Source organism: Chiloscyllium plagiosum, unplaced genomic scaffold, assembly GCF_037043375.1.
Source record: "Chiloscyllium plagiosum isolate Xiang-an unplaced genomic scaffold, Cpla_swu_hap1 HiC_scaffold_37, whole genome shotgun sequence".
In the NCBI taxonomy this organism is placed as follows: Eukaryota; Metazoa; Chordata; class Chondrichthyes; order Orectolobiformes; family Hemiscylliidae; genus Chiloscyllium; species Chiloscyllium plagiosum.
The window spans coordinates 100033401-100059243 of record NW_028270175.1 but is presented as its reverse complement, the minus strand read 5'-3'; the positions used below and the strand labels follow the sequence as shown (position 1 = coordinate 100059243).

The window sequence follows — 25843 nt, the reverse complement described above, 5'->3', positions numbered from 1 at the left end:
AGGGAGTTAAACCCAGCTCCTGAAGTCAGGGCGCGGTGCCCTCTCCTTCCCTGAGGACCAGGACTTGGGGCTGAGTCTGTTTCTCTCCAGCTCAGTTTCTCCAACACAAAGACACACAACAACATCGTTCACTCTGCTGCTCGGCACGCTTTAATGAACATTTTTATTGTTTACAAATGGAAGTGATGGATACAGTCAGTGGGATGGTGCCTTTTCTCACTGGCCCCTGAGTTATGACAAACATTGAAATGTTTCCCTGTAACCCCCCTGTGGGATAAGGATGGACAAACCAGCGCAACCCTCAGTCTGTTACCATAGCGACAGGCTGCTCCATCGCTGAAACACTGAACTGAAATGAGAAAATCCCGGATGGATTGATTAATGAGGGAATTTGATGGATGGATGGATTTGGGTGAAGGGATATTTCAGCACATTCTTCAGCTGCTGCCTGAAATTAGTCTGGGTCACGGCATAAATCGCGGTGTTTGTGCAGCAACTGAGGAGCTGCAGCATGAAGCCCAATTCCCGCACAAACCAATCGAGTTTCACAGACGTATTACCAATATACCACATCCGGGCCCATATAGAAAACAGCATGAACGTTGACCATAACAGGATGAAATTGGCCGAGATCACAAACAGTAAAATGATGGATTTTTTTCGGTTTCGCATTTCAGTGTCAGACTGAGCGTCCCCATTGGAGTGAGCGCGGAGTCTCCTGCGGGATCTGCTGGTCACTAAAATGTGTCTGACGGTGAGAACATTGAGCAGCAGAATTAGGAGAAATGGGACACACGGGGTTAGAATGTGGTGGAGGAACTCGATTGTGACCCAGACAATGGAGGATCGAACAGCGCCTGTTACATCACAAAACCAGGGGCGGTTCGCCAGCCCATACCGAGCCATGAGCATAAAATACCAGAAAATGTTCTTTAAACAGCTCAGCACAGTCACTGCTCCCAGAGCCACAGCCGCCGTTTTCTCACTGCAATATTTATTTTTCAGCTTCTGGCAACAAATGGCCACAAACCGATCAAAGGTGAAAGTCACGGTGAACCAGACAGAGCAGTCGGTGGCTGCATAAAGCAGGACGGCGTGAATATTACACACGGGGACGGAGTCCATCAGGAAATAAAACTGTTCCCGATAAACAATGGGAATGTGTCTCAGGATCAGGTCAAGGATAATGACCAAGAGATCCGCCGCTGCCATGGCCCCCAGGTAACGTCTGACACATGGAGACAAGCCACAATCTTTATAAAGCAGGACGTAGATGGTCACTACGTTAACTGTGAGGAAGGAAAACAAACCCATTATCCATCAGCCTCGAGGCAAAGGGACCCGTTTGATCGGGGACCCAGTGAGATTTTCAAATGTGTCCCTGTATTCAGTGATTTATTAAAATAATTGGAGCTGAAATCATAAATGGGAAGTTTGGAATTACTGACAAAAATGTGACATAAACTACAAGAAACCCTCCCTGCCCAAACACACAGAGACACATCCATAAGGACAGATGGTTGCAAGAACATTCCCACCCACTCGATCACTCGACAGCAGACACAGGTCACTCTTTCCCAGTTCCTAATACTGAGGGTGGAAACGTCGCTAACCTGAAGGATTCTCTCCCAGTTTCCTGAAGACAATCGGAGTTTGGGAATTCCTATATTTTGCTCTAAATTGTGGTCGATCCTGTGTCTTGGAGAAATGTAAACGCAGGGAAAACGTATTCACCCCTTTAACTGTCTGAGGGGCCTTCGGAACATTGTCTCCTTCTCCCTGGAACGGGATTTCTTCCCTCGGGATCTTATCGTTTGTTCAATTCACTGACGTCCGGCCGTTCACAAACAATGTCAGGGACAGAACGTTCCGGGGATTGTCAGTTATAGAATGTCAGAGACAGAACATTCCGGGGAATGTCAGTGATAGAATGCCGGGGACAGAAAGTTCCGGGGATTGTCAGTTATAGAATGTCAGGGACAGAACGTTCCGGGGAATGGCAGTTATAGAATGCCGGGAACAGAACGTTCCGGGGAATGACAGTTATAGAACGCCGGGGACAGAACGTTCCGTGGATTGTCAGTTATAGAATGTCGGGGACAGAACGTTCCGGGGAATGTCAGTTATACAATGCCGGGGACAGAGCGTTCCAGGGAATGACAGTTATAGAATGCCGGGGACAGAACGTTCCGGGGATTGTCAGTTATAAAATATCGGGGACAAAACGTTCTGGGGAATATCAGTGAGAGAATGTCAGGGACAGAATGTTCCGGGGAATGTCAGTTATAGAATGCCGGGGACAGAACGTTCCAGGAAATGACAGTTATGGAATGTTGGGGACAGAACGTTCTGGGGAATGTCAGTTATCGAATGTCGGGGACAGAACGTTCCGGGGAATGTCAGTTATAGAATGTTCGGTACAGGACGTTCCAGGGAATGTCAGTTATAGAATGTTGGGGACAGAATGTTTCGGGGAACTCCTTGATCTGTCCATCACCTTTCCCACCATGTCCACACCACACTCCTCTCTGACCAAGAACCTCTCCCCCACCTCCATCTACCGATCACATTCCCAGCTTCTATCCCCCCAGCCCCAGCCCCAGCCCCAGCCCTAGATCCCTCCCATTTATCTCTCAGCTCCCCGGCCCACAAGCCTCATTCCTGATCAAGGGCTTCTGCCCGAAACGTTGATTTCCGTGCACCTCGGATGCTGCCTGACCTGCTGTGCTTTTCCAGCACCACCCTCCCAGTCAAGAAACAGTCTGACACCGTCATACTCACGAGACCAGGCTTGATGGGTCATGTTTCATGAAGCACCATCACCATTCCTGGGTATATCCTGTCCCACAGGCAGGGAATCAGGGAAGGAGTTCCCCTGCAATTCACCAACATTGATTCCAGAACCCAGGACATCTCATAGTAACAGATCACACATGGTCAAGGAATTCGCCTAAGGACGGTCATCTCCTGCACCCATCCCTACCCCTTCCATGATAACTCGGTTCCCTCGAGGTTGGAAACAAATCAGTGGAAGCACTGAGGGTGATACGGACACTGACCGTCTTCTGGGTGTCGGGCTTCAATGTCCATCACCAAGAGTGTCTCCATAGGTCCACTCTGACTGAGCAGAGACCTCACATACACAGCAGCCAGACTGGGGCAAATGATGGGGGAACAGACAAGAGGGAAACATTCTCACCCAATCCCTTGTCCCAGAGGGATCTGTCCCTAACAGTATCTGTAGGAGCAGCCAGCACACATTCCTGGTGGAGGGAAAGTCTCAGCCTCAAATATGAAGACCCTGCCCACTGTGTTATGTGCATGGGTTCACTGTAACGTTAATGGGGTGAGAGACGGAGGGTCCAATCACAGGAATGGGAACTAAAGGCATCGCCAGATCAGCTGAAATAGTTAGATATACCACATTCCCAATCCACCTCACAGAACCAGCCCAGACACCATACATCCAGAGGAGATATCTGTTCACCGTGGCACACAGTGCAGACCGGGCCAGTGTACTGCTCAGTGCAGTCCAGCAATCTGTCCAGAGTGGAACACTGCACAGATCATGTCAGAGCATTTATCTTTAAACCATCTGTCGAGTATGGGAAGCTGGGTTGGAGTCAAAAATAAGTACAAATGCTGGAATCCAAAGTAGACAGGCAGGAATCTGGGAGAACACAGCAAGCCAGGCAGCATCAGAAGGTGAAGTCGACGTTTCGGGAGTAACCCTTCTGCAGAAGCCCTGAAGAAGGTTTACTCCGTAAATGTCAAACTTCACACCTCCTGATGCTGCCTGGCTTGCTGTGATCCTCCAGGCTCCTGGCTGTTCAGTTTGGGAAGCAGTGGAAACCACACCCATGCATTGATCGATAAATCCGGATTAGATATCTGTCCAGCACCTGGAGCTGTGCAGTGATCACCAATTTGTAACCAGGAGTAGTTACCCTCCCAGCATGTGGGGCTGTGTACACCACCCCAGTGTATTGATCTGTAAACCAGGAGCAGCTCCCGTCCAACATGTAGGACTGTGTACATCACCCCTGTGCATTGATCTGTAAACCAGGAGCAGTTTCCCTCTCAGCATGTAGGACTGTATACCCCACCCCTGTGCGTTACTCAGTCATACTGTGTTAGATCCCTGCCCAGTGTGGGGAAACTGCAGCCCATGCTGGAAGTGACAGGATGTGCAGCTCCCATCCATTTACAGCTCCATAATCTCCATTGTGCCATGACAAGGAGGTGCCGTGAGTGTGAACATCACTGCCAGAGAGACAGAGATGGAAGGGGAATCAGTTTGAACAATAACAAATGGGAGGGGTATGGAAATAGACAGAGAGGGTGAGACTGAGAGACAGTGTTATGGAATGATGTGTTCCCAGGTTTCAGAATGCTGAAATGAAAATATTTTAACAGCATCCAGTAATATAAGCTAGCGTTTCCAGGAATGATAGGTGAACAGGCTATTGGTGGGAGTTCAGATGATGCACAGTATTGGATGAGTATTTGTTATGCAGCTTTGTATCTGGGTGTAGGGTCAGCAGAGTCTTTGACACATTGGGCTAAATCTAACAATAATTTGTCTCAGTGCCATTTCCATTGATTGTGACAGAGGGATCATCCACACGAGGCCGAGCTAGTTTCCTGTTGCTATCTTATCGAACTCACGTAATTAACTACCCACCCCACCCCATGGTGTCCCTCTCATTCAATGGCAGTCCTAATCTCCCACCCATCATCGCCCGATGCCCTTGGATATTCGGGAAACACTGGCACTGACGCCATCTTTAAAAGGCAAGGGGCACACGGTTGATCTTTCCTGTTAGGAGCTGCCCTGCACAGTTCACCCCAAACATGGCAGGTAAGGGGCAATTGCACCACGGTTTGTCGACAGAAGCACGGAGGTCCGGGTGGATGGGCTAGTACAGAGGGGGACAATTTTCTTCCCAGAGGGGGCCACACCACCAGACCCACCGAGCATGGTATGAGCTCCCCATCCAGCTCAGTGCAGTATCAGCGGTCTGAAGTAATGTCCAGCAATACAGGACAAGCAGCAATAACCTTCCCCACTCTGTCAGGATAAGGCTCACTGCATTCTCTCTGCTCCTTCACACTCACTATATATCTGTTATAGCACCGACTCCCGAACAAGGCTCATGCTCCACCACTCTCACTGCTGCATGCAGCAGCTTCTCTCTCTCTCCCTGTCTCTGTCTCTGTCTCTGTCTCTGTCTCTGTCTCTGTCTCTGTCTCTGTCTCTGTCTCTGTCTCTGTCTCTCTCTCTCCCTCTCTCTCTCTCTGTCACCCCGTCCACTTTACCGCCCACATCAATAACACTGCATGGATAAAACACTGTCGGTAAACTCCCTCCGGACACCTCACCATTTACCATTATCCCCACCTGCACCAGCAATAAAAACAGGGCCACCCACTCCCACCCTCACTCCCACCCTCCCTTTCTCCCATTCCAGGAGAAAGGACCAAGCCGGGTGGTGGAGTGCTCGATGCCCGTTCCCTCACCCCCCTCCCTCCGCCATGTGGGGAGGACCCTAGTACGAGCCGGAGAGGACCGGGACGCCTCATGTGGAGATTCTGAAACATCCACGTCCCACCAACCGAGTAAGGAGCAATGTTCAGTGAATGGCAATTCTCACTTTAAACCCACTGGCAGCTCCGTTTTTCCTCGGCACAACTTAGAAGCCGTGGCCCTGATGCCATCTCCCTTTTGTGTCGAGCTGGTACAAATGGAATCCCCACGGTCTCGGTGGGCAGGAGGGTGGGCTCACAACACATCGTCACCACCAGCTCCCAGGAAGGGAGCACGGAGGCTTCGTCCTACACCTCCCCCTGTAAACAGCTCAGATACTAAAACTAATCTGTGATAGTTACTGCTCTCCCCCTTGTCCCGACGTCTTCAATAATCTGTGCTCATATACACGCAGCGCCCTCTGTTCCTGCAGCCTCTTTATAATGGCGCAGCCTGCTTTAAACTACCATTCATTGTCGTTCCTACCAAAGTGCATCACGTCACACAGCTCTGCATTGATCCCCAACTGCGATACACCTGAACACGACACCAACGTGTCACTGTCCTGTTAGAGTTTCATACTCTCCTCCATAGACTTCAGAGTTCTTCCAGTTTCGGTGCCATCTACAGACATTGAGTTTGTTATAGCGTCACAGTCCCCATGAAACAACTGAACTCCTGCCCCACACACACGAGTGTGAGCAAGTGAAATACTGATATATTCCAATGGACGGAGTCAATAATGACATGCTGCCAATGGAGCAACAAAAGTCGTGACACACACGAGACGGAGCAAATGAAATATTGACAAAGCACAGAACAAGAGAAATTCGGATAGGCTCCACTTATCTATATTCATCAGAGTAAAATGTGATGAAGTTGAAAGCATGTACTGTACCTTTAAGAGAGGGTGAATGCTGTTCTGAACTGAGAGCTTACAAGCACCTGTGGCATGAGAGGATGGCAGACCCAGAAACAGTATATTGCTATAGAGCTGGAGTCGGGTAATAAGCAGTTAAGAGAAAGGGGGTCCAGAGTTGGGAATAGTTGATGTAAAATGTTCACTTTCAGAGTGCAAAAATATATTGATGTTTTTATTTAAACAATGGAATTTGGGTGTTCTCTGTCCCTTATATTTTCACAGTTTATGAGGCGAATTGAGCATTTCTTTATGTTTAGTTTAAGTTACCAGATGAGCTTCCCGCCGTGTCCTAACCATTCCCGTGTGTGTATCTGTGTGCGTCTGTGTGGGGCAGGTCCGGCAGTCTCTGTGGTGCTTAAAGTGATGCAATGCCACCCTCTGCTGGCCTCCACACGCCACTGCACAGGCATTGGCAGAGGGTGAAAATCAGCAGGGATTCATTCAGAGAGGGGGAGGGAGAGGGCAGCTGCTCACAGCACCATCCAAACTGATGTCTTATCCATGTATGGATCTAAATGTCCTTTAAACATTGTAACTGTCCCTGTTTTCACCACTTCCTCTGGAAGTTCATTCCACACACAAGCCAGTTTCTGTCTAAAATAATTACCTTTCATGACGTTTGTAAGTCATTTTCCTTGCACCTTAAAATATCCCTCACTATTGAATCCCCAACTCAAGGAAAAAGACATCAGCCCTTCAGTTTCTCTGTACCCCTCATGATTTTATAAACCTCTGTAAAGTTACCCCTTAATCTCATTCTTTGCAGTGAAAAAAATGTCCCAGACTATCCAGCCTCTCCTTATCGCTCACTCCCTCCATTCCAAACAACATCCAAGTTAATCTGTTCTCAACCCTCTCCAGCTTAATAACATCAAGGTCAATAATATCAAAGTGAATAGTCAAGGTATTTTCTAAGGGTGCGGGGAGTCCAAAATTAGAGAACATAGGTTTAAGGTGAGAGGGGAAACATTGAAAATTGACCTAAGGGGCAGTTTTTTCACCAGAGGGTGGTGTGACGATGTAATGAGCGAGCAGAATGACCCGACTGGACACAATATTCCGGAAGAGGTCTCACCAATGTCCTGTACAACCTCAACATGACGTTCCAATTCCGATAATCAAAGCTCTGACCAATGAAGACAAGTGTGTGAAACACCTTCTTAACCATACTATCTGAATGAGATGCAAATTTTAAGGAATTATCCTTGACGGCCTAGGTTTCTGTACTACAACACTGCCAAAGTCCCTACTTTTAATTGTATAGGTCCTGCTCTTGTTTGATTTACCAAATCCAATACCTCACATTAATCGAAACTAAACTCCATTTTCCACCCCTCAGCCCGGTGTGTGATATTATTGCCACCTCACCCTCCCCTTTCAGTTTTTAAATACCCTCACCCTCTCCAAGCAACCTGCACACTCTGGCCTTGATTTTCACAAAGACCCTGAGCTTGGTTTGCCTTGTGTGGTTAGGGGGAGGAGGGGCAGCTTGCAGACACAGTCAGTGGGGAGGAGAGGCTGGACAGAAATCAGTGGCCTTGTATTATTTCATGATTTTAGGAAGAGGGCAGACACATGTGAGAGTTGGATAATACTGATTGGTGTTTTTGGGTCCAGAAATTATGGTCTTTCTCCGTCTCTGGTGATCAGTAATAAATATCCATTTGAGACCTTTCATTGGACAGAGTGTGTCTGCAGGAATTCTTTCCCTAATATTGCAGACTAAAGATAATAGCGATTAAGGATGTTCAGTTAATTTCGATAGCACAGCACGTGCACTCAACATCCTACAGTTGAGACAAATATTTTGCAGTTGTTTAACAATACAAAGTGTTTTGTGTAGTTCAGTCATGGTAACCTGATTATAATAAATCCACACCGACCTGAAAGCGTGCACTTAAAATATGACCTAAAATCTGGGTATGGTAGTGTAGTGGGTAGTGTCCCTGCCTCTGATCCAGAGCTCTGGATTTTATTCCAATTCCTGAACTTGTGTGGTAGTGTTCCCAGCTCTGGACTAGAAGGCCTGTATTCAGGTCCTGCCTGTTGCAGAGGTATGTCACAGTATGTCAGAACAGGCTGATGAACAAACACACAGGAGAATAATGTTACAGCTTTATGGGTTTTGCCGAGTGATGCTAGTGTACCTACCTCCGGGCACAAAGGTCTAGGTGCAAATCCCACAGAAGTGTCTCATAATACATCTGAACAAACTGATTAAAATGGATTTAGAATTGTGACTTGATGGAGAAGGACGAAGTGTCAGTATTGAATTTCAGAATTTAAGCCCAGGATGACTGAAACTGCAGCTATTCGTGTTGATTGGAGTCACATTTCGCAGCAGTAAAGGTTTATAAAATCAGAATGGTCATGGATAGGTTGAGTAGTCAGGTTTTTTCACCAGGTTAGGGGTGTCCAAAACTAGAGGGCATTGGTTGAACGTGTGAGGGGAAAGGTTTTGATGAGGCCTAAAGTGCACCTTTTCACACAGAGGGTGGTGTGTGTATGGAATGAGCTGCCCGAGGAAGTGGTGGAGGCTGGTACAACTACAGCATGTAAAAGGCATCTGGATTCTGACAGACTGGCCGAGCTGTTGCAGCAATTTCTGTATTTCTTTAAAAAATGCATTAGTTTTGACAAAGGTATTCTGAGTAAATTAAATATTTTATTTTTTAATGACGCATGGACATATAAAGATATTTCAAATCGACCGACAGCATTTTCTGCGAAGGGTATGGCTCTGTGTATGACAGCAGCAATGATGCACCTACATGGAGCAGGGAATATCATGGCGACATAGTTTGGTCAATGTACAAGGAGACTTCACATGGTCCAGTTTGGGAGAGGATGACATTACTGTGTGATTCAACTCAGAGAGGGAGAAAATGTAATCTTCCTGAGAAGGAATGACCTATTACACTCTCTCACCTTCATTGTTCCGCATCACAGCAATGTGTGCGAGCTAAAAAAAACTCTGAAGTCACCGTTACCATTCTTATTTTTATAGAATTCCTGCAGTGTTGAAACAGGCTCTTTGGCCCAACAAGTCCATACCAACCTTCCCAACCAATGCCCGTATATTTACCCCTGACTAATGCACCTAACCTAGAAATCTCTGAACACTAGACAATTTAACATGACCAACCCACCTAACCTACACAGCTTGAGCTGTGGGTGGAAACTGGATCACCTATGAGAAGCTCACACAGAAAAGTGGAGTATGTGCAAGCTCCACACAGTCACCCAAGGCTGGAATCGAACCCAAGTCTCTGGTGCTGTGAGGCAGTAGTGCTAATCACCGTGCTACCCTTTGGGTGATCCCTGACCAGACTTCAGCCAAATCCAACTCTCCCAGGATGAAATCCCATTGCCAGCAGCTGTGTGAGTACAATATCTTCAGAAGCAGAATAACGTTTTGGCCAATCTTGCAATTTTTCCTTTTGTCACGAGTTCCAATAATATCTGGGCAAAGTTCTTTCAAGTTAAAATTGCAGAGCTTTTGTGTGTGTGTGTCAGTGTTTTTAGAAAGTGTTTATAATTGCAATACCCAAACAGTTTGCCATTCATCTTTTCATCATAGTTTGAGTAACATTGCTCTGGATCATAAACGTGTTGTTTTAGCAGATTAAATAAACTAGCCTGACTTGTTCCTAAAACTGACCCTGGCCCAGTCTGAGACCGATATCATCAGCCATATCACCAACCTGGTTACATTTAACATTTGTTGTGAGCAGTGGGGTTAGAAAAGTAAACAGTGACCCAAAAAGCCAGGGAACTATAGACCAGTGAGCCTGATGTCAGTGCTGGGTAAGTTGTTGGAGGGAGTTCTGAGAGATAGCATTTACATATATTTGGGAAGGCAAGGGCTTTCTGCATGGGAAATCATGACTCATTAATTTGGTTGAGTTTTTTGAAGAGGTGACAAAGAAGATTGATGAAGACAGTTTGGTAGGCATTGTCTATATGGACTTCAGCAAGATGTTCATTTAAAAAAAAAGACCAAAGAAAATCTTACAGCCCAGGAACAGGCCATTCGCCCTCCAAGCCTGAGCCAATCCAAATGTACTGTCTAAATCTGTCGCCCAATTCTTAAGGATCTGTATCCCTTTGCTCCCCACCTACTCATGCCTCTGTCCAGACGCATCTTAAATGAATCTGCCGTGCCTGCCTCTACTACCTCTGCTAGCAACGCGTTCCAAACGCCCACCACCCTCTATGTGAAGTGCTTACCGCGTGTATCCCCCTTAAATATTCCACCTCTCACTTTGAAAGCACGACCTCTCTTTCCTGAATCCTTCACCCTGGGAAAAAGCTTGTCTCTATCCACCCTATCTCTACCCTTCATGATTTTGCAAATCTCAATCAGGTCCCCCCCTCAATCTTTTGAAAGTAAACCTAACCTACTCAGCCTCTCTTCATAGCTAGTATTTTATTCCGATTGCTAGACAGATGAGTAAGGTTAGGTCACTTGGGATACAGAGGAAGCTAGTCACAATCGGACTGAAGGAAGAGGGATATTTTACAAACTGGAGGTTTGTGAGCAGCAGTGTGCTGTAAGAATCAGTGCTGAGTTCACTGCATTTCATCATTTATGTAAAGGATTTTGATGTGAATATTGGGGCCATCGTTAGTAAGTTTCCAGATAACAGCAGGAAGGTGGTGTCGTAGATTATCTCAGAGTACAATTAAACCACAATTAGATGGAATAAAGGGGCTAGGAGTGACAGATGAAGTTTAATTTAGATAAATACGAGGTTTTGTATTTTGGGAAGGCAAATCAGGGCAGAAATTATACACTTAATAGTAAGGTCCCAGGGAGTGTTATGAAACAAAGGGACATAGAGCTGCAGGTGCATTGTTCATTGAAAGTGGAATCGCAGGTAGACAGTGTGGTGCTGAATACATTTGGCACATTTGCCTTAATCAGTCAGAGCATTGAGTATAGGAGTTGTGGTGGCATGTTGCATCTGTCCAGGATGTTGGTGAGGCTACTTTAAGAATACTGCGTACAACTCGGTTGTCTGCAGAAATAACTTACACAGCTGTTCCAGGACTGGAGATTTGAGCTGTCAGGAGAGGCTGATTAGGTTGAGGTCTTTCCCCCGGAGTGTCAGAGGCTGAAGGGTGACATTATAGAGGTTTATAAAATCATCAGGGACATGGATATTCTGAATAGCCACGTTCTGCTCCCCAAGGTAGGGGAGTCCAGAACAGGAGAGCATAGGTTGGAGGGGAGAGGGCGATTGATTTAGAAGGGACCTGAAGTTAAATGTTTCACACAGAGAGTGGTGTGTGTACAGAAGGTGCTGTCAGAGGAAGTGGTGAAGCCGGTTACAATCGGACATTTAAAAAGTATCTGAAAGATGAGGGATATTGGCCAAATGCTGGCAAATTGGACTGGATCAGATTTGATATCTGCTTGGAGTGAACAGATTGGACTAACAGGTCTGTTTCCATTCTGCATAACTCTCTGATTCTATCAGAGGGATATTGAAACATTCTGAAAGGACCTTTCAAGTCGGAATTCTCTTCACTGGACGTTTATCGTGCCTCGATGTTCACCTTGATTGAAAGCTGCATTAGTTAAAAATTTGACAGAGAAGTGAGTCACGCATAATGGGACAGAGACAGGAAAGTGGGGCTTAGACCCGAACCTGATCAGCCCACAGTCTTAGTGTCTGGTGGATAAGGCTCAAAGTATCTAATAACCCACTTCTGCTCCTCAGCCCTATGTTTCTGAATTCCATTCAGCCCCTCACACTTGCGAGACAGGAGCAGTTGGAGGCTACTTACTCCTATAACCTTTTGCACAGAAACAGAGGAGACCAATCGGCCCTTCAAGACTGTCCCACATGGTTTTACGTGATTTGGGAAATGTAATTGGAAAGCCCAGGCTGGGTACGAAAGGGGCCCCTCATCTCTCTTTACACAGCATCCCCTCTCTGCAACCTGTGCTTCATTTGTTGGTCATGTTATAGACTCAAATTCACTGAGAATAGAGCCCCCTAGCTTACCCAGAGATGGCTCACTAAGTCCTCTAGTCTCCCAAACTGCAACATTCAATAACTGAACATTCATGAAAATAACACCCACGACCTTTCCAATGACAGAATGTGAGAACATCAGAAACAGGGGCAGATCATTCACTCCCCAAGCCTGCCTTGCCCTTCACTAAGATCGTGGCCGATCTGCTCTCGGTCTGAAATCCTCTTTGATGCTCAATTCCTCATAGCCCTCACCTCTCTGATAGGTCAATATCCATCTACCACCTCTTCAAATACTTTCAGTCATCTAGCTCCCCAACACTATTGAGAATAGAAATCCTGACATTCAACACCACTTGCTTGAAGAAAGCACTCGCTGCTCCTATATCATAGCCTATTGATATGAACAAAAGAGGTTGACACAACGGTTCAGGTAAAAATGACTGGCCGTGGTATCAAGGCAGTGGTTAACTTCAGCTTACATCAACGACCTTAACAAAACTGGACGTAATGGGAATCAGAGTAAACTCTCCAGTGTTTGGTGTCAAACATGGCACGAAGGAAGATGTTTATCATCTCAGTCCTGGGTCAGCTCTGTGGGAGATCCTCAGGATAGCTAATTCTTCACAAACCTCTTCAGCTGCTTCATCAATGTCTCCCCGCCCCCACCCTCCCAACCATAAGGTCAGAATGTGGGAATGGTCACTGAAGATTCCACGATGTTCAGAACATTTTATCCCCCGTCAGTTCCTGAACTGGTCTGTGTCCATGTGCAGCAAGACCCGGACACCATTCAGACTTGTGCTGTTAACGTGTCTGTAACATTCATGTAACAGCACTGCCAATTGCCACAGTAAAATAAGAGTTCATTCAGCACCTCACGCTGGTTTCACAGGATAATGAGGAAACCGTTCAGCCCATTGACATTATTGGAGATGAACAGGGACAGCCCACTCAGTGCCTCCAGACTATTACTCAGCAAGTGCAGGGGTCTAGTGTGATGGACCACACCAGAGCCCCTCGAAAATATTTGAAGCCAGTAGCGTAGACTCTAATGTTTTCATATTTTAAAGGAAATGTGAAGTGTCTGTTCCAGATGCAATGTGACTGGTCAAACTACTCGGTGTGAAGCAAAATACCATTTATGTAAACATGAAAGATGAGATAAAACCAAAGAAAGATGAAATTAGAATAACGTAATTCTATTGAAGCTATTACTAATGAACTAGTCCAACATAGGAATTCCCATAAACACAGCCCTTGGCAAAAAGGAAAATTCAGGAATAGAAAACAGCATAAAGAGAAAATTCAGAGAGAGTAGCAGCCAGGAGACATTCCCTGAAGCTTCCAACTCTGTGGAGACCCCTATAGTTGTTGATGTTACTGAGAAACTAAAACCCAGTGTTCCTAATTTGTGAGAGCTCGCCATACCCATCCAGGCTGCATTAACAGTTCAGCATCACCATTTCTTCGTCTCTCATAGCTCTACAGATTAAACACTCAGCTTCTTTATTCTATTCTCATGTTACCATCACCCGTGTCTGTGGTAAGGAGATCATTCCTTACAAAGGACATGAAATCTGGAGAGAGTGCCCCAAATGATCTCTCAGCAAGGCTCTATAACATCAGGAAGATGGCTTTATTTATGTACTCGAATCATCTTACAATGAAGGCCAGCATACCATTCATTACACCCATTACTTACACAGAATTTGTATCGGAGCAGTCAGTATTGTCTTGTGAGTGGGAGATCATGCTTCCCAAATTTCTTAGAGTTCTTTGATGAAGTGACCAAGAAGGTTGATGAGGGCAGAGAGGTAAACGTAGCCTCTATGGATGTCAGGAAGGCCTTTGATAAGGTTCTACATGGCAGGCTGCTCTGGAAGGTTCCATCACGTGGAATGCTGGGGGAACTGGCCAATTGGTTACACAGTTGGCTTGTTTGTAAGAAGCAGAGTGTTTAGCGGAAAGATGCTTGTCAGACCGGAGGCTGGGTCCACAGATTTTTGGTATCTATGATTTGGTTGAGAATGTGCAAGGCATGATTAGTAAGTTTGCAGATGACATTAAAATAAGTGGGATCGTGATCAGTGAGGAAGATTATCATAAATTGCAGTAGAACCTTAATCAGGTGGGGAAGTGGGCCGAGAAATGGCAAATGGAATTTAACATAGATGGGTGAGGTCTTGCATTTTGGTATCTCAAATCAAGGTAGGAGTTTCCTGGTGCATGGGATGGTCTGAAGGGGTGTCGTAGGCAAAGAGACCTTAGCTTTCAGGTGCACGGTTCCCTGAGAGTGGAGTCTCAGGTAGTCAGGGCAGTGAAAAAGGCATTTGGCAGCCTAGCCGTCTTTAGGCAGGACATTGAGTATAGAAGTTGGGAATTTATGTTGCTTTTACGCAGGACTTTGGTAAGGCCGCACTTGAAATATTGTGTTCAGTATTTGTAACCTTGTTATAAGGAGGATGTTATGAAATTAGAACGAGTGCAGAAGAAATTTACAAGGGCGTTGCCAGAACCCAATGGTTTGAGCTATTGGGAGAGGTTGGACAAGCTAGATCATTTTTTTAGAGTGTAGGAGACTGAGAGTGGCCCTTGTACAGCTGTATTAGATCATGAGGAGTTTGGATAGGATTAATGCTCTCAGACTTTTTCCCACGTTTAGAAATTCGAGGACGAGAGGGGATTCGTTTAAGGTTAAAGGGAAAAGAATAAAAGGGAACCGGAGGGGCCACTTCTTTACACAGAGGGCCGGTACGCAGATGAGCTGTTAGCAAATGTGGTTGAGGGATGTACATTAACAACATTTCAAAAGCATTTGGATAAATTTGTGGATAGGAAAGGACTAGAAGAATATGGGTCAACTGCAGGGAAATGGGGTTAGCATGGATGGACATTTACAAAATGGAGTCGAACCCCTCTGTTAATTAAAACCAAATACCCAGAAAAGTTCGCATCAGCTCGTAATCTGTTAAAATATGGCTGGCACAGATCTCCTTCATTCCAGCATTTAAACAAAAATGAACAAGTTAGTTTCTTTACTTTAATAGTGAACACTAAACAACACATATTCACAAATACAAGGCTCTCATTTCTTAACTACGTACTATCGGACACCAACTCTATAAAAATATGCTATTCCAACAACGCACATATTAAACATTACAATCTCAATACCACACTGTCTCTATTCCCCGCTGTGTTCACTCTTCCAGTTGCTGATGTCCCGGGGTCATTTTTTTTTAACTGCAAGTGTTGACATGAACATGCATCTTTGCTAGAAAGTGTTTGAGATGGCCAGTTAGCACTCCTGCTCTACAGAAGTTACTCTGCTATTGGATGACAGTGACTCTCCCTCTCGTGTTCAAAATCCTGTGTTTATATACTTCCCACGTTACAATAAATCTCATACTATCCAGGTGTCCAAACAATAATACCGAAATTCCGTTGGCTTCCGGTCTGCTAAGCGTCATTTAAACTCTTTGGTTTTATTTGAATTGTTGTCAAAACAGCAACCAAACCTCAGGTATCCATTTCCCAGCTAATGGTGACATGTGGAACAGTGTGAACTTTAGCTGGCATCTGTGGCTGTACTTTCTATTCAGCAAAACCCGTTCTGTCTTAAAGTGACCAGACATGCTTTCGGTTTCATAACACCTACCCCCCCCCCCCCCCACCACCCCCCCGTCAGAAATAAAATGAACCATCAGTATAAAAAGATGGCTTCATTTTTTTATTTTAATTCTTTATCCCATTATTATGAATTGTACAAGTCATTAATCTCAGTTATACTATTCATATTAATTCTGTACACGTATATAAGACTGGAAAAAGTCAAATCTTATCTACACTTTTACCTTTAAATTCGCGATAACACATCTGCAATCATATTTTTAAAACCCACGGCATGTACATTGTGTAGGTTTAAAGTCTGTAACATAAGACTCCAATGAAATCGTCTCATATTTTGGTCTTTAAATATTCTAAATAAAAATGCCAGAGTATTGTTGTTGTTGTCGACAACCAACTCCAACAATTTGTTTGTCATATAAGCATTAAAATATTGTTTGGGCAGTACGAAACTCAATCATTATTTTTCAATAATGGAGATTTTGTATTTTTTCTGGTGGAAATTGAGTCTTTTCAACAAGTAGCCAATTGGCCGTACCATTGTATCATCATATTTCTGTATCAATACATCTCTGACCCCTATATCCTGAGCAACAAACAAAATTTTCAAAGGGTTTCAAAACATTTGGCGTAGCTAAAACTGGTGCGGTGATTAATGCTGCTTTAAAATTCTGAAAATTCCTCCTGGCATTGTACTGTCCACCACAATTCTGTTTCCTTCTTTAATAAATCCGTCAGTGGTGCCAATACGTTGCTGAAGTTTGTAACAAACTTCCGATAGAATCCACTCAGTTCCAAAAATGGAAGCACCTCTTTCTTCGAGAATGGTCGTGGAAATTCCTCAAAGCCGTTCGTCTTTGTGTTCCATGGGGGCAACGTTCCATGTCCAATGTAATGTTCCAAGAACATCAGCTCTGCCTTCGTGAATTGTTTTCTTTTAGTTTATTACAAGTTTGCTTTTGTATCGTTCAACATGCTCTGCCAGCTGTAACATGTGAGTTTTGAATCACTTCCTAAAGATCACTACATCATACAGATAACCTGCATAATTTGTCCATCTGGCCACAACTCAGTTCCTGAGTCTTAAATGTGGTAGGAGCGTTTTTCATTCACATGGCATACACGACAACGTTTTTGTCATATCCGGTACCTATTACAGATAGTTTAACTAACTCAACATTTTTTAATTTGAAAGGGGGCACTAAACCTGGCTTTGAAGGGATTTCCTACCACTGGTGGCAATGCTAATACGTCATTCCCACGGGAAATCGTCAAAGTTTCAGAGTTTTTATCTGCCACCTGCTTTACTCTATGATGTGTGCTCTTCAGGCGCTGTTTAGCTAATTCACCGACTCCATCTAATCTCTCCCTCACCTCACCAAATGTGAGATCTCTGACTTCGGTCTTGTTAATTACTATTTAATTAATTTCAAAGGACCTCTCTCTTCATGTACGAACATTAACTCAAAGGAAGTAAATTGAGTAGATTTATTTGGGGCATCTCCGATGGCAAGCAATTTAATGGGGCATCTTTATCCCAATCATTCAGGCAATCCTGACAGGACTGCAGATGCTGGAGATCCGAGTTGAAAACTGTGTGGCTGGAAAAGCACAGCAGTTCAGGCAGCATCCGAGGGGCAGGCGAGTTGACGTTTCAGCACAAATCCTTTATCAGGAAAGTGGGGGGCAAGGGAGGAGGAAAGGGGCTGAGAAATAAATAGAAGGATGGTTGTGGAGCTGGGTGGAAGGTAGTTTGGTAGGTTATAGGTCGATGCAGGTGGGGGGTAATGGTGATAGGTCGGAGAGGAGGGTGAAGTGGATAGGTGGTAGGACAGCTGGAACCCGCAAACTATACAGCATCAACGTTGACTTCACCAAATTCCAAATCTCCCCTCCCAACCTCATCCCAGATCCAGGAATGATCAGCCATGATCATATTGAATGGCGGTGCAGGCTCGAAGGGCTGAATGGCCTACGCCTGCACCTATTGTCTATTGTCTATTCAACCGTTCGCATTAGCACCGCCCTCTTGAACTGTCCCAACTTTCCATCTTCCTTCCCACCTATCCAGTCCACCCTCCTCTCCGACATAAAAGTATCACTCCCAACTACATCATCCGATCACCTTACCAGTGATCCTCCGACCAGCCCGTCTCCTACTGTCCTATTTATCTATCAGCCCCCTTATCCCCCCACCACATTCCTGACGATGGGTTTATGTCTGATATGTCGAGTGTCCTACTCTTCGGATGCTCCCCTATCTGTTGTGGTTTTCCGGCGCCTCACTTCTCAAATATTCCAGACTGAGCAGATCCAGTATCTCACAAAATTATAATTTCTTGTCGACACATATCCCCCCCCCCCCCCCCCCCCCCCGCCCCCCACCTTTCTGAGGAAAGTTTATCCACAGAGGCGAATTCTTTACAGAGATCAGGCACTGACCCCATACCCAGCCCCTGCCTAGGATGTACACTCTCCTGCAGCTCCTCGGCTCAATTTCGGGTCTCTTTTACCGCTTTCACTAATGTCACAGGCTTAACCTCTTTTACCACATTTTTTCCCAAAGTGACTTCCTTTAACGCCCAGCACGGTGTCTCCCAGCTTACTGCAGTGAAAACACCGGTTCCCAGTGCCCTTCTAAAACCATCGGTACTGCAATTCTATGTGTTCCACACTGTTATAGTGAGAACACCTGAGACCTTTCACCACCTTTCAACCCCTTAGGCTTCTTTTTTCATCTATGGTAAACTATTGCCACTGTGATTTACTCTATGTATTGTAGCGTAGGATCTCCCCATCTCCCAATTTCTATTTTTCACAGGATGAAAATCCTCCCAGAAGCTAAATTTAATCTCATGCACCAATGCATATCTACCTGCCATTTCTGCTGCGCTTCTCACTTCTTAAACTTTCTGTTCATTCAAATGAATTCTTAACATCTCTGGTAGTGAGTTTTTAAACTGCTCCAGCAGATTAATCTCCCTTCGAGCCCCATTTTTAAGGCCCACACCTATCTATCAAAATGACTGCGTTTCTTTCAAACTCAACATAACTCTGACCCCATTCCGTCACTATATTTCTGAACCTCTGTCTATATGCTTCTAGTACCAATTCATAAACTCTCAAAATGGCCTGTTCGACATCTGCATAATCTCTTGACTCCTCATCTGATAGCGCTGCACATATCTCACGAGTTGTGCCCACCAGCTTAGTCTGAACTATCATTACCCACACGTTCACTGGACACACCATCTGCCGAGCCAATATTACCAATGTAATAAAAAAGATTTTGACATTTTTCTCACCGAAATATTGCAATGTATTAACACAGTTATATACATCCTTACGTCCTCCCTTCATCTTCATCCTGCTAATTTAACTTTCTAACCTAATTCCCAACTTCTGAATGTCAAATTCTCTCTTTCTTTTTCGTATCTTTCTCTTACTCTTTTTTACTCTCTCACGCTTTCTTTATCTTCTAACTCCAGTTGCCATATTTGCAATTTAAGTTTTTCTCACTCGACTGCAGTTGCCTGTTTGTCTGATACATCAAAGTGCTTGACCAATTCCATTACAATTTCAGCTTTTCTTTTGTCGCTTGGTTAAACCCAATTCTAATCTAATTGTTAATTCTAAAAGTATGCCCTTCCTCTGTCTTTCTAAACTTTCTTGGCAAAGTTGGGAATAATCTTCAAATCCCAGAATCCCTTCAGCAATGTTAAAAGCCATTTATTTTAATTTAACGAAACACAAAATTAAATAAATTTTCTCACCTGTTTTATTTAATTGTCAAGTGATGGAATCTGCTGGGACCTTTTGCACCCCAAATCTGTTCAAATCCCATACAACAAGCCCTCAAACTGTTATGATGTCGATGTCGAACCCCTCTGTTAATTAAAACCACGCACCCAGAAAAGCTCACCTTGTCTCGTAATCTCTTAAAATATGAGTGACAGAGAAGTCCCAAATTCGACTATTAAAAGAAAAATAACAATTTATAAATATGTGAGGTAACTCGCTGGGCTTGAAGGTTTGTTTTCAGACGTTTCGTCACCATGACTAGGTAACATCATCAGTGAGAGTCTCCGGTGATACAGTGATGGTATGTCCTGCCTCTCTGTTTATAGGTTTTGATTTCATAAGGTGGGTGATGTCATTTCCAGTTTTTTTTTCAAGGGAAGGTAGATAGGAACTAAATTTATTTGTTTATTAATGTACTTCTGGTTAGATTGCCATGCCTCTCAGAAAATCGTGCGTGTCTTTGTTTTGCCTGTCCTAGGATGTGTGTATAGTCCCAGTCAAAGTGGTGTCCTTCTTTGTCTATACGTATGGAAACTAGTGTTAGTGGATCATATATTTTGGTGGCCAGTTGGTGTTCATGTATCCTGGTAGCACGACAACAGGAGAGTTGAAATGGAGGAAAAATGATTTTATATACACTGTTTAATCAGTGTGTGTGTTCAGGTAAGGAAGATTGTTCATATGTGTACAAAACATTCTGAATGAACAACAGAGACACAGTTAACGAAAAATGGTGCACATGATGTATAATATTTATAAAGCATTAAAACATTATTTGATCATCATCAAAGTGATATGTTCCCCTTCTCTCAAAGTCCCCATTTTCTGAGATACCCTAGTCCTGCTTATGGTGTCCCAACTTATTTCAGTTAATCCCCTTTCTATCAAAAAATAAATATATTGGCCTGCTGGGCTCTTTCCAAAGCTAGTGTCTGTCATATTATTGGAGAGAAATATTCTGGCATCAGACCCAGCATTTAAACATATTACTCTGTTGTACATGTACTGTACAAAGGACCACAGCACACATAAATTGCCAAAACATTGAGGGATATACATCTACTTCTTTCGGTAATCTAGTTTTCGCATTTCTCACATCTCCATATCTATACCAGCGCTCTCGTTCTCTCTTTGTTTCTAGTTAAAAAATCCCCCAATTATTCTTCATGTCCCTTCTCTCAAAACTCCTTCTTTCGGTTTATATCTATTGCTGTCTTCTTGATGTAATGTGATTATAATTGAGCAATGTAAGTACAAAGACATTCGGGAGGAGTTGGCCAGAGTTAATTGGAAGGGGAGCCGAGCGGGAAAGACCATACGCTTATTTGGGGATAATTCAGAAGATAATAAAATTCATCCCAAAGAAGATGAAACATACACATCGGAGGAAAAGGCAGCCATGAGCGACAAAGCAAGTCAGGGACAGCATCAAACCAAAAGAGAAAACATACAATGTGATGAAGATTTTTGGGAATCCAGAGAAATCATTGGCTCTGAAGATACATAAGGCTGCTATCACTGACACTACAGAGCTCTTAATCATGGTCAGGGACAGAGACAGAGGGAAAGACATTCACTTTAAATACAGAAGATGGCATTACTCAAGGAAAAGATTTAGATGATCAAAGTTTGTGAGAAGAATTGTAGTTCGGGTGTGCGTTGTTGTGGTTCTGTTCGCTGAGCTGGTCATTTGTGTTGTAGACGTTTTGTCCTCTGTCTCGGTGACATCCTCAGTGCTTGGGAGCCTCCTATGAAGCGCTTCTGTGTTGTTTCCTCCGACATTTATCGTGGTTTGTTTCTGCCGCTTCCAGTTGTCAGTTCCAGCTGTCCGCTACAGTGGCCGGTATATTGGGTCCAGGTCGATGCGTTTGTTGATAGAATCTGTGGATGAGTGCCATGCCTCTAGGAATTCCCTGGCTTTTCTCTGTTTGGCTTGTCATATAATAGTAGTGTTGTCCCAATCATGTTCCTGTCATCTGCGTGTGTGGCTACGAAGGATAGCTAGTTGTGTCGTTTCGTGGCTAGTTAGTGTGCATGGATATGGATGATTAGCTGTCTTCCTATTTGTCCTATGTAGTGTTTTGTGTAGTCCTTGCATGGGATTTTGTACACTCCGTTGGTTTTGCTCATGCTGGGTATCGGGTCCTTTGTCCTGGTGAGTTGTTGTCTGAGAGTGGCTGTTGGTTTGTGTGCTGTTATGAATCCTAGTGGTCGTAGTAGTCTGGCTGTCAGTTCAGAAATGTTCTTGATGTATGGTAACGTGGCTCGTCCCAGAGACTATTTCCCAGCGCAGAAATGGCTAACACGAGGGGTCATAGTTTTAAGCTAGTTGGAGGAAAGTATAGAGGGGATGTCAGAGGTAGGTTCTTTACACAAAGAATTGTGAGAGCATGGAATACTTTGCCAGCAGCAGTTGTGGAAGCGAGGTCATTGGGAACATTTAAGACACTGCTGGACATGCATATGGTCACAGAAAGTTGGGGGTGCATACATGAGAATCAATGGTCGGCACAACATCGTGAGCTGAAGGGCTTGTTCTGTGCTGTACTGTTCTATGTTCTATGACTAAACTTTTAACATAGAACATAGAACATAGAAGAATACAGCGCAGTACAGGCCCTTTGGCCCTCGATGTTGCACCGAATCAAGCCCTCCTAACCTAACCTGGCCCACTATCTTCCATATGCCTATCCAATGCCCGCTTAAATGCCCATAAAGAGGGAGAATCCATACTGCTACTGGCCAAACTGCTTCATAAAGTACGTCAATGGCAAAATTAAAGGAAAAGAACGCGCAGCTTCGTTACAGACTTAAACCACAAAATGGAGAATGGAGAACAAGGAAATGGCAGAACTATGCAGCAAACATTTCAGTTATGTCTTCACAGAAAAAAAAAACGAAAAGCAACCTTCCCAGCAATGATAGGAAATTTTAATCTGGTGAGAAGAAAGGGAACAGAATGAAATTAGCAAATAAATGTTATGGAGAAAACAATTTAACTGAAAGTAATGGGCTGTGACAACGTGATTTGTCAAATGGGAATCATATTTAAGAAACTAACTTTTAGCAAAATTATGGAGAAGCAATCAATACAATACGATTGGATTTTCAGAAAGCCCCAAGCCTACTGTGTAAGTTAGAAAGATATGAGACTGGGGCTAATAGAAGGGCATGCTTTTAGAATGGTAGAGCTAACAGGAAACAGGGAGTAGGAATAAAACAATATTTTTTTTAGAGCGGAGGACTCGGGGGTATAGCAGGATTCAGTGCTTGGGCCCTAGCTATTTCAAATACACACCAAACATTTGTTAGAGTGAATCAAATGCAATATTTCTAAGCCTGCTGATGGCACTAATCAATGTCGGATTGTGAGTTGGTGAGGAGGATGGAAAAAAAAAGTTCCAGTGTGACTGAGACAAGTGGAATATCTGTGCAAATACGGAGCAATGAGGAGCAATGTGGGTAGATGTGACGTTGTGCCCTTTGATGGGAAAAAGAGAACGGCAGACTATCATTTGAAAAGCTCTTATAATCTATGCCTCGATGAATGAAGGCTATGTTTACGGGCTCCTATGCTTTCTCAACTTGCGTAATACATTGTCCAGTCACTTTCAGGGATGTGTGGAGAAGCACCCTCTGAGCTTTCTGGTGTGCTGTCATTCATTGAGTCCTTCCCTGTCTGGTTCCTTCTTCCAAAGTGCATCACCTCATATTTATCAGGGTTACGGTCCATCGGCCATCTGACAATTCCATCTGTATCTTCCTGTAACATAAGACCTTCCTCCACACTGTCAACCACCCGGCCAATCTTTGTATCCAACACAAACTTGCTCATCTCACTCTCCCCACCCCGTCCATATTCACAAGATACACCATTTATGAATACCACAAATAATAAGGTTAAAGATCACACAACACCAGGTTATAGTTCAACAGGTTTATTCGGAGACATTAGCTTTTGAAGTGTTGCTTCTTCATCAGGTGTTTGTGCACTTTGAAAGCTCGTGCCTCCGAATAAACCTGTTGGTCAATAACCTGGTGTTGTGTGATTTTTAATTTTGTCCACCAGTCCAACACTGGCACCTCCCAATCACAAATAATAAGGGACTCTACATTGATTCCCGTGGTACACCATTGGACACCAGCCTCCAGTCACATAAACAGCCTTCTACCACCACCCTCTGTCTCCTACCAATAAAGTTGATATAGATGCAACTTGGAAAGTCATTAATGAGGGCTTATGCCCGAAACGTCGATTCTCCTGTTCCTTGGATGCTGCCTGACCTGCTGCGCTTATCCAGCAGCACATTTTCAATTCATTAATGGGTCCTACCTATTCCATGGTTATTCTTTTTTGGTAGGCACACTGTAGATTATCTGGTTATTTGCCCTAATCTTGCCCTGCCAACAGGTTTCAATGCCCCTGTGTTAGTCAGTCCTCTCCGACTGAAGAATTTGATCCTTATTGCGGTCTTCAATGGCCTGTCCCATATCTTGCCATTATTTCTCTTAAATATAGAGTAGACAGCCAGGGAAGTAATTCTGTTTAATTCCACCTTGTCATATGCTTTGTGAATTTTCTAAATTTCACTGTGAACACGTCTCATTCTTTGAAACTCTAGAGATCATAGGCCAAGTTTCCACAACAGGCAATCTCGCCATCTGTGGGATTAATCTGGAGAATGTCTGTTGCACTTCCTCAGTGGTCAGTATATTCTTTCACAGATTAGGACACCAACCCTGTACACAATAGATCAGGTACAGTCTCACCAACCCTGTCACAATATTCCAGGTGCAGTCTCACCAATCGTGTACACAATACTCCAGGTACAGTCTCACCAACCCTGTACACAATACTCCAGGTACAGTCTCACCAACCCTGTAGACAATACTCCAGATCCAGCCCTGTATACAATACTCCAAGTGGCAGTCTCATCAATCCTGTACACAATACTCCTGCTGCAGTCTCACCAACCATGTACACAATACACCAGGTACAGTCTCACCAACTCTGGACACAACATTCGATGTACAGTCTCACGAACCATGAACACAATACTGCAGGTACAGCCTCACCAACCATGTACACAATACTCCAGGTACAGCCTCACCAACCATGCACATAATACTCCAGGTACAGCCTCACCAACCCTATACACAATACTCCAGGTACAGCCTCACCAACCCAGTACACAGTTCTCCAGGTACAGTCTCACCAACCCTGTGCACAATACTCCAGGTCCAGTCTCACCAACCCTGTACACAATACTACAGGTAGAGGCTCACCAACCATGTACACAATACTCCAGGTTCAGCCTCACCAACCCTGTACACAATACTCCATGTACAGCCTCACCAACCATGTACACAATACTCCAGGTACAGTCTCACCAACCCTGTACACAATACTCCAGGTACTTGCCCACCAACACTGTACAAATAATCCAGGTAGAGTCTCACCGGCCCTGTACACAATACTCCAGGTACAGTCTCACCAGCCCTGTACACAGTACTCCAGGGGCAGTCTCCCTAACCTGGTACACAATACTTCAGGTACAGCCTCACCAACCCTGTACACAATACTCCAGGTACAGTCTCACCTATCCTATACACAATACTTCATGTACAGTCTCACCAACCCTGTACACAATAACCCAGGTCCAACCTCGCCACCCTGTACACAATACTCCAGGTACAGCCTCACCAACTATGTACACAATACTCCAGATAGCGTGTCACCAACCCTGTTCACAATACTCCAGGTACAGCCTCACCAACCCTTTACACAATACTTCATGTACAGTCTCACCAACCCTGGACACAATGCCCCAGGTCCAGCCTCACCACCCTGTACACAATACTCCAGGTACAGTCTCACCAACACTGCACACAGCGATCCAGGTACAGTCTCACCAGCCCTGTACACAGTAATTAAGGTACAGACTCACCAGCTCTGTACAAAATAATCCAGGTACAGTC

The 25843-nt window shown here is 44.4% G+C and overlaps 1 protein-coding gene across 1 annotated transcript in view; it reads right to left on the bottom strand.

Annotated features, from left to right (window-relative positions):
- Positions 1–378: 378 nt before the first annotated feature.
- The window catches only part of LOC148139881 (putative G protein-coupled receptor 139), a 67879-nt gene continuing 42414 nt past the window's right edge, over positions 379–25843 (bottom strand). Inside the window, exon 2 of the mRNA XM_087980695.1 lies at positions 379–1289. Coding sequence (XP_087836821.1) covers positions 379–1289 — 911 coding nt within the window. The remainder of the gene's footprint in view (positions 1290–25843) is intronic.